This window comes from Abrus precatorius, unplaced genomic scaffold, assembly GCF_003935025.1.
Source record: "Abrus precatorius isolate BTA unplaced genomic scaffold, Abrus_2018 Scaffold9, whole genome shotgun sequence".
Lineage (NCBI taxonomy): Eukaryota > Viridiplantae > Streptophyta > Magnoliopsida > Fabales > Fabaceae > Abrus > Abrus precatorius.
In genome coordinates, this window is record NW_020874439.1 from 28899814 (window position 1) to 28909819 (window position 10006).

General features: G+C 30.8%; 1 protein-coding gene across 1 annotated transcript; it reads left to right on the forward strand.

Moving 5' to 3' along the window:
* The first annotated feature begins 7284 nt into the window (after window positions 1-7284).
* On the forward strand, window positions 7285-9259 carry LOC113849744 (homeobox-leucine zipper protein HAT4-like). Its single transcript, XM_027479872.1, has 4 exons — window positions 7285-7675; window positions 7969-8279; window positions 8363-8442; window positions 8542-9259. The coding sequence occupies exons 1-4, from the start codon at window positions 7510-7512 to the stop codon at window positions 8864-8866; spliced, it is 882 nt and encodes a 293-aa protein (XP_027335673.1). The 5' UTR covers window positions 7285-7509; the 3' UTR covers window positions 8867-9259.
* Window positions 9260-10006: the final 747 nt, after the last annotated feature.

Below are 10006 nucleotides of genomic sequence, written 5' to 3' on the forward strand. Positions count from 1 at the left end.
AAAATCGTTGCTAATCAAAAAAATTTAACTGCCACATATAAGTAATTTTTTTAGTTACGTAATTTATTAAAAAATTGTATGAATTGATTGACTTACCACACAAGAGTTTATTTCCTTAACTTGAAAAAGGAAAATTAGTTTTCTATCATTGTCGAGAAAAAAAAAGAAAAGAAAAAACCTTACGTGGAAGACATGACTATGAGGCAATCATTCATGCCATAGGTAGGAGTGACAAGTCCAGGGTTGACAGGAGAGGAGGATAGATTGGAAAGATTCTCATTTCCTGGTGTGTATTTTGAGAGTTTAGATTCTTTTTATATATATATATATATATATATATAATCTATTTTATATTTATTTTTTAAAATTATTATAATATAATTTTTGTTTAAAAATAATTTTAATTTTTATATTGTTAATGAACAACATTGATATATTTTTAAAATGTATTCTAACATTTTGAAGGGTTATTTAAGATAATATGCTCTAATTTAGATAAATTTTTAATAACTATTTATAAGAATTAAAATTAAATAATAAATCAATAAATTTTTTAATAAGTTAAAAAAACATTTTTATATTTTATAATTTATTTCTTATTTAATTTTTAAAATATAAATTACTTTTAACTTATGAAATAAATTTTATTTATTTTTATATTTATTTTCTTTTTTTATAAGCATTTCTCTAAAGAAAGGACCATAATAAATAATCTCATAAGTTTATTTTCGTTAAAGATGAAATTGTTTACTTTAGAAGATAATTTAAATAATTTGTATTTTGAATTATTTATATTTTTAAAATTATGTCAAATGGATATTAGTCTGTTTTAATTATTGTGGCAATACATTTAGTTGATGTAAATTAAAATCAATCTTCTTTTAAAATATATATAAATTATAAATTATTGTAATAATTAAAAAATTACACTAATTTTATTATATATATTTTTTAAAAAATGTCTAAATATAAGTTATATCCCCTTAAGTTTATTCTAAACCAAAATCAGCTCTGTAAAAAAAGTTTATAAAAACTCATCTATACACGCACTTATCGTAACACATTAGCCAGTGTCGTGTAATATATGTGATAATTTATAGTGTCTTGTTATTAAAATAAAAGATATACTTGCTTGGATTTTAATTTGCGCATTTTATTTTAGTTATAGTATTAAGCATAGTCAGTTTATAATTATTGTCAAAAATGATATTTAAATTTTACAGACTACACCTTTGATTTGGTTGTATTCTAATAAAATTATAAATATAACTTACTAATATATATTTTTTATACATTGATAATCTTAATTCACTCAATAATATCTTCCAGGTTAGCTTGATGAATTTTGTAATGTGAATAAAAAATTATTAAATTAAATAAGTTTCACAAAAATTACTTTTATGTTCCGTACACGCGCATCTCAATATATGATTATAACTGCTATGTATATATGTAATAATTTTTCAAATTAAGTTGCAAATTATTAGTTAAAGAATTAACAAATAATATTTTTTTGTTAAAATTATGTTAACATAATTAAAAATCATGAAAATAGGTACTTTAATTTTTTCAATAAATCATTCACACTCTTTTTATTTACACTTTAGTATTTATTTGTTTATCTTTATTGATAATACTATAAAATTATTGATTGATTAAAAATTTATTTACAACTTTATCATTAATAATCTATGTTTGTTTGGTATAGAATAATAATTAAGTGAAATATTAATTAAAATTAGTTAAGGGTATCACACAAAAATAAGTAATAATTTTTTTTAATACAAAACCTTAAATATAAATAAATAAATAAGTAACTTGAAATTTTTAACTACACGCATCAGAAAACATGGAAGGACTATTAAAGATACAATTTTTTATACATACATAAATTTGTCTTATGTAATCTTAAACACGCCTTAAAAAATTGTAACTAATAACACAAGTACAAGCCTGAACAATTCTCATTCGTGGACTCGATCATTGATGGTGCCAACAAAAATGAACTAAAGGCCACCAACGCTAAAGTGAGGGTCTCAAAGATCAACTTAATGCAAACACTCACAAAAAGAGATACGAAACAAAAAGCACGATAGTTTGCATAAAACTACTTATCCATACTTTAAGAAAAGAGGAACTTGTTATGCTTGTTGAAAATTTAGTCATCATGCACAATCTTACAAGAGGGACAATAATCCCCTTAAGTCATCTTTTTCAAACTCGTAATCAATGTAAAACGATGACTGCTAATTCCCTAAAACAGCCCCAGAAAATGCTTGTAACTAATATGGTGTCCACACATACACACATAAATTTCTACTTTCACCCTAAATACGACCCTGTTTTGATAACAATGAAAATTATACGATCTCTAATTCTAATTTTAGAAAAAAAAAGTAAAATACTTTTATTTATTGTAAAATTTATGTTATTAAAATACTTACTATTGATATAAATAGATATCTTTATTTATTTATAAAATGTCAGGTAAACCATTTAAATTTATAGATATTTTAAAAATAAATATACATCTTTGACATACAGTACTATATTTTTTAATTAATTTTTAACATGTAAAATATTACATAAAAAATTTAATTAAATTTATAAAAATTAATATAATTTAAAAAATTGATATTATTAAATATTATAATTTTTAACAAAAATTTACTATATATAAAAAATTGTTATAATGTATAAATGGGGGCAGATATTAAAAAAGTAGTTTAATTATTTATGCGCAGCACCAATGATTGAACGATGGAGGCAATCCAAAAAGAGGGGCAACATGGTCATTGGACCTATCTTGAAATAGCAATGGCAATGAGTGAAACAGCAGGGTCCGGAATTCACGTGCGAATCACATGCGGAGGAACACCGTACGGACCCAAGGAAGAAAGATGGGGCCCTTATTTGAGTTGATGTGTAATCGATGGTTCCAATTATTGGGTGACTCCTGACAAGACTAGGTATTTCAGCCCAAGTGACTTATTTTTCCTTAAAAACTGAAAATCATACTACAAATAAATAACATAAAAAAAAGAGTTAAAACAGAAAAAACATTTATTTACCGTAGTTATTGGAATGATTTGACTTGATGTTATTAATTAAGAAAGAGTTATTTATTTAACGAAGAAGAAGAAGAAAAGGGAAAATGGGAGGAAGGTGGAAAGAGAAGTGGAAAGGTACCTAAATTCACGTGTAAATCACATGGGAAATGAGCCTCGTACGGGGAAGAAGAGTTTTAGTTTAGTGGAAGAAAATGAATATTTGTGAAAAGGGGAGGGATAGTGGGAAGAAGAAGGTCGATGAATGATGATGGGTGGGTTTGTCGGGTAGTGGGTGTTACATTAATGTGTTATGATTTAATAAGTTAGGGAGAGATCCATTATTGGGGTGTGTGGAAAGACTCAGCCCAATGCAAGGGAACACGTGGGACAGCTATCACGCACTCGTGGGGACACTCTTAATCATCACCCGACATCTTGTCTCTCTCTGCCATTCACTTAACTATTCTTAATATCACTTATTTTTAATTATTCACATATCGTTTCTTACCTTCTTTCATTAGCTTATTTGTAATTCTGGTTGAAACAGTGATCACAAACTTTGGGATTCATTAGCCCTATTCAATGATTAGGGCAATTGGGTGGGAAACCTTTCCATCCCCTGTGGAGAAGGGTCTTACTTGTAAGTTGCAAACTCAATTCTATTAGTGAACCATACCAAACGGACAATTCATCAACGTAGCATTTTCAATTATTGAATTGTAGAATACAAGATAGGGATAGGGATACCGAATGGGAGCTGCTAACTGCTAACTCCTAACTCCCTCAAGACGTTGCTTCAAAATTCTAACCCCCTTTTTACAGAGAAAGAAATCTCAACTCACACGTGCCGTTGCCAGTGACACGGTATCAGGTGCCTGACTGGTAGCAAGTGCAAATGAGTGCGGTCACTTGCACGCGCCCTCAGAGAGTGTCGCTCAAATTCTCAGAGAGACGAGGGGTGTTCAAATGATTGTGATAAGGAAGGTGTCGGCGTGTGAAGAGACAGAATGACACCCCACGAATTTGTTTACGATTCTGTTACTATATTTCCTTTTTTCTTCCAATAATTTAAAATATCACATAACATTGGTTTATAAATTAAAATAACTAATTTAAATGTTCTTCACCAATCTTATTTTATTTATATTTGTTATAGTTCATTATTCAAATTTTATTAAAAATTACCATACTCTTTTTATAAAAATAATTATAATTTAGCAAATTTTTTATTATATATATTAAGAAAATATTTTCTTTTATCAAATTTTGTTTTGATAATAGTAAAATAAGGTTTTTCTAATATGAACTGTTAATAATATATTTTAACAAAGGAATAATTTAGTTTCATATTACTTTTTTTTCTTAGGATTATTTTTTTTTTATTATTGTACTACTCTAGAGTAACCATTATCTTAATAGATTACTAGTATATATATATATATATATATATAATGTTTTTAATTATTAAATGAGAACAATTGCAAATATTTTAAAGAAGTTAAAAAATATTTATTTAATTTGAACGATGATTAAAAAGAAGGACCCACGTGTGAAGATATGTAAGGAGCTGTTGCAGCACGTGTCGTGCAGAGGCATGTTGGTTCATGTGAGTTGGGGGCAGGTTTTTGTTCCACGCTTCATTCATTTTCGCACCACGTGAACACCAATCGCACTTGTCCCCCTTCTTACTTTCACCTTTCTTGTCTCTTCAATTGCTTGGCTTTTCTTAACTTTAAAAAAAAAGATTGATTTGGCTGCTTGAGTTGGATAGGCCAAAATATCTGGTTAGAAGGGGGAAAAGTATAATTATTTTGTAAAAATAAGAAATTTAAAATGAATAATAAGTAAAATAAAAATGGCATTTTTTTAAAGTTAACTGTTAATTTTGTTTTACACTTTTCATTTTAAAGAAAAATTTCTAAATAATATGAAAAACTTGATTAAATTAATAAAAATTAACTGAATCAAACTCACTTTTAAAGACCTACTTACGAAAAGAATATTTGAAAATTTTATAAAGAGTACTTAGATTATATTCTTATTTAATATGAGATATATTAACACTTTTTTTATCTCGAATTAGATATTTATTCGTTCAACTTAAAATAAAATAAACTTCAATGTTATATTAAAAATAAATTCAATTCAATTCACCTTTAAAGATACTTTAAGACAAAAATATTTCTTAACCATTTAAAAAAATGACTATATTTCTAATAAATATGAAACATGTTAGCATAAATAATACTAAAATTATTTTTTAATTTATCTAATTCCATGCTCTTTACTTTTGTTTCTTTTCACGTGATTTGTCTATTTATTTTTATTTGCAACTTAACTCAGACAAATATTTGAATTATTTTTACTAAGCATAAATAATACTGAAAGTATTACTTTCTGTGTTAAGAAAAATGAATATGAGAAGTTTTCAAAATTCTAATGGTTTAAATATTTTATTTTAAAAACATGAGTATATTTTATTTCAGTGTTTTTAAATTTTTGTTATTTTTTTAACGTAACCTTTATGACCAAACAGGGATGCATCTAATCAGAATGCGTGACAACTATTTTGAAATGATAAATAATATGACGTTATTCTATACATAACGTGATATTGTGTGAAAAATAAATTTGTAAAATAATGGCACCTACTATGATTGTAACAGAGTGGGATTAAATTAAAATGAATTATCAGTATAAACGGAAGAAGGCAATTAGGGTAGGGAATGGGAAATGTGCAGCATGATAACCAAGAGAACAATTATTGGCGTGCGCTTGTTACCAAAAACGCTCCGCATCGAGTAAACGTGAAAACAGGCGTGGAAAAGCAAAATACATTTACCCCCCACGCGCGCGCGAGTCCTTCTCTGGACACGAGGAAGAAACAAACGAAGTTGATTATTTTCACAGGGGAAGATAAAAGAAAAGAAAAAGTTTGAGAAAGCGACGTTGTTGGCTGGGGAGAAGACCCTCGTGGTGATCGCATGGGTGAAGATTTGTGTGTCGCGTAGGATAAGGGATAATGGGGACCCACTCAGGGACAGCCCAAATAAAATGAAAAGGTTATCTGTTTGGTTCCAATCATGACCATTGGCTGTGCTGATTTTGATGGATGTCCAAGGATCATGCATGTTCCAACATGTCACATTTTACCTCAGCCGTTGATTTTCCGAACTCATTCTTAATCTTCAGGTGCGACCTGTCCCACTCTGTTAAATGCTCAAGATTTCTTGCGATTTGCCACAAGACACCCCTATCATGCCTAAACCCAGGTCCATTTATTTTGCCCTTACTCCATTAGTCATCTATGGCACCAACATCTTTTCCTCCCAACCAGCCTCAATTAATTTTCATTGTATCAAACACCTTTATCTATATTTCAGTTTTTCCGTTTCTTAACCTTAAACTCCCTGTTACACTCATTATTGTCTTCTGTACTTTCAAATGTACAGTTCCATTCCTAAACCAATATCAAGTGTTTCATTAATGATATTAATTAATTTAAATAAATATTTAGTTTTATAATTTTGCACATGCTTATTGAATATCTAGTCTTATCAGCTTTATAGCAAAATTTAGAAAAGGAAATCCAGTCTCATCAACCAAAAAATAAAACGTTGCATGAACAGTGATGTGATGTATATAGTTATCGTCTTATCAGAAAGCCTTTCACAGGTCGTCTTCATCTGGCTGATGGCTTATGGATGTGAAATAACACCCTCCTTTATGTAAATTTAAATTTCAAAGGTGACATCGTTTTCGTATTTCCTCGTTACGAGTTGTATTCCACTACCGGATTTATTACATCACAATTAATAACATTTCGGTTTATAATTTCTTATTATTACATTCTTAACAAAAAAAAAGTAAAAAATATGTTGTTTTGAACATGTTATCAGATTAATTTCAAAGGAGTTTGGATATTTTGGCAAAAAAATATTTAATTAAATAATATTTGATATTATTGAGCGGTCAAAGGTATTAGTTGTGCACTTGTGGAGTGGGGGGTTTTCCTATGGTGCAAAGTGAGAAGGTTATCCAAGAAAAACAGGGTGAAAGTGAAGTTTTAAAAAGGTGATCTCCATTTACCAAATGGTCAATGGTAAGAATATAGAGGTTAACGAGGCGAAGATATGAATGAAGTAAATGAGGGAAGACAGAGAAAGCAGGGTCGTATTATTTGGGGGGCAAATGTCATGATTGAGATAACTGGCCTTGCTGACATAAAGTCATCATTGAACTTACATAACACTCCCACCCATTCTCTTTCCTTTCTATATAATCTCCACCAACACGGCCCCTGCTACACTTCAAAACCACCCTCTCCTTCCTTCTTTATACCCCTCTCTACGTGTGAAAAAGCTCACTCTCTTTCTCTCACCAAAACCAACTACCCAATAGTCTCAAACTCAGTCTCTCAGTGCACAAGTTCTTCTTCAAACGCAAAAAGGGTCTAGAGATGATGGTTGGAAAGGAAGATTTGGGTTTGAGTCTAAGCCTCAACTTCCCTCAGAATACCCAAAATCCCCAACAGCTGAATCTCATGTCTTCTTCTACTCATTCCTCTTCTCCTTCTGCTTGCAATCCTCACAAGGCCTCTTGGAACGACCCTTTCACTTCCTCAGGTATTTATTATTGTTCCTGATTTTTATGTTGCATGCTAATGTTCCAGATCTGGTCAAGTTTCTGCCTTTCTTTCCTATTTCTCCTCCATTTGCTCATTCACTTTGATCCCGATTGTGGGGTTATTCGTTTTTCCAGAGAACAATTTTTACCCTTTTCTCTTTTTCTCTTACCCTTCATTTTCAATATCTTTTGCTTCACAAACGAAAGATTCCAACCACCCCTCTTTCCTATTATTGAACAAAAAACTTATGATTTCATCAATCAAAGTTAATGGTTTTTCTTTTACATGCAGATCGAAACTCCGACACATGCAGAGGCGAAGCTCGATCGTTCCTGCGCGGAATCGACGTGAATCGGTTACCTTCTGCGGTTGATTGCGAAGAGGAAGCAGGAGTTTCGTCCCCAAACAGCACCGTTTCGAGCGTAAGCGGAAAACGAAGCGAGAGAGATGCTAACGGCGAAGAACACGACATGGACAGAGCCTGTTCCCGAGGAATCAGTGACGAAGAAGATGGTGAAACCTCAAGGAAAAAACTTCGACTCTCCAAAGACCAATCAGCTATTCTCGAAGAAAGCTTCAAAGAACACAATACTCTTAACCCAGTAAGCACACAACCTCCGTTAAATCATAACCGTCGTCATCATCATCATTGTTATGGTACTAATGTGAATTAATGATTTTGCAGAAGCAAAAGTTGGCACTGGCAAAGCAGCTAGGCCTTAGACCAAGGCAAGTAGAGGTGTGGTTTCAGAACAGAAGAGCGAGGTTAGTTAGTATGATACGAAATAATTCAATTTATTTTAAATGTTTTTTTTTTCGTGAATTTTGATGATTTTTGTTAACGTGGGCCTGGTGAAATTTCAGGACTAAGTTGAAGCAAACAGAGGTGGACTGCGAGGTGTTGAAAAGGTGCTGCGAGAATCTGACGGAGGAAAATAGAAGGTTGCAGAAGGAAGTTCAGGAGCTTAGAGCACTGAAACTTTCCCCTCAGTTCTACATGCAGATGACCCCACCAACCACACTCACTATGTGCCCGTCTTGTGAGCGGGTGGCTGTTCCATCTTCCGCCGTTGATGCTGCCACCCGTCATCATCCCATGGCCCAGGCCCATCCTCGGCCCATCCCCATTGGCCCATGGGCTTCGACAGCCCCCATTCCGCACCGGCCGTTTGATGCCTTCCATCACTGATCATGGTGGTTTACGGGTGTTTTGGTCATTGTGAATTGTTGTTGTTATTAATATGGGCCTTTTGTTAGTACTTGTACCATTTAGGGGTACCCTGAAAGAAAATGAGGAAATTGGGGGGAACATTGAGAAGCTGTTGTAATAGAGTGCAGTGGAATCGTGCGGTCTAGGATATGGTATTAGAAGACGTGATTCGGTGGGTCTCCAATGTTTTGTACTAGTTTTGACCCATCATCTTTTGTTTTGTTTTGTTGGGTATGACCTATTAGTTAGGAGGTTTTCAGTTTTTAGTAATACTTAACTTTTCCCCCCTCAATGTCAAGACTAAACAGACTCTGTGTAAAGTGCAATCATCTAATTAATTATATAGACTTCGTTTCCATAGCCTATTTCACTTAATTGGGATTTTTTACAAGTTTTTATAAGTGTTTTATTTTATCCCACCCAATGAAACAATTATTTTCCTCTTTTCTTTAGAGGTGTAAAAGAGTCCAATTGTGTCACTTATTTAGATTTTGTTTATGAAAAAAAAAAGTGGTTATATATTTAGGTTTGATTTGTTTATTAAACAGTTTAAATTTGAGTTGATTAAAACTTTAGAAAATTAAATGTGTTTAGTTTGATTAACTTTGAAGATATAATTGTTTACTTTTTACAGTTTTATGAGAGAATATTAAACAAAACTATTATCTTTTGTGAAAAAGACTTTTTTATTAAAATTTATTTTTATTTATTAATATAGTATTAATACATACCTTCAGGTAAAATATAAAATAAAATGGTTATAAAATATAATTATATTTATATTTATGGATGATTTAAATTTAATGATAAATATTTATGATGAGAAAGATAGATCTTTTAAAATTATCATTCATTTAAATAATTGACGAATAAGTGAAGTCCTTTACATTTCTACTGTTCCTAAATCTCTGTATTGAATTAAATTTTACTTTCATGTTTGGTCTTTTATATTAAAGTCAGATTTTGATTTATTGTTGTTAGCAAGATACGGCTAGGCGTAAATACCAGGAAAGATCCTCGTTTGATTTTGAAGATATGGGATGGATTATTTCTTAATTTTGGATTAGAATGAGTCAACAAGATAACTTCGTAAGCTGGAGAAAAAAAGAGAAACGTGAA

Coding starts and splice junctions, on each gene's coding strand:
- LOC113849744 (XM_027479872.1), top strand. CDS start 7,510: ATGATGGTTGGAAAGGAAGATTTGGGTTTGAGTCTAAGCCTCAACTTC. Junction 7,676..7,968: donor CGACCCTTTCACTTCCTCAG/GTATTTATTATT, acceptor TTTTACATGCAG/ATCGAAACTCCGACACATGC. Junction 8,280..8,362: donor AACACAATACTCTTAACCCA/GTAAGCACACAA, acceptor ATGATTTTGCAG/AAGCAAAAGTTGGCACTGGC.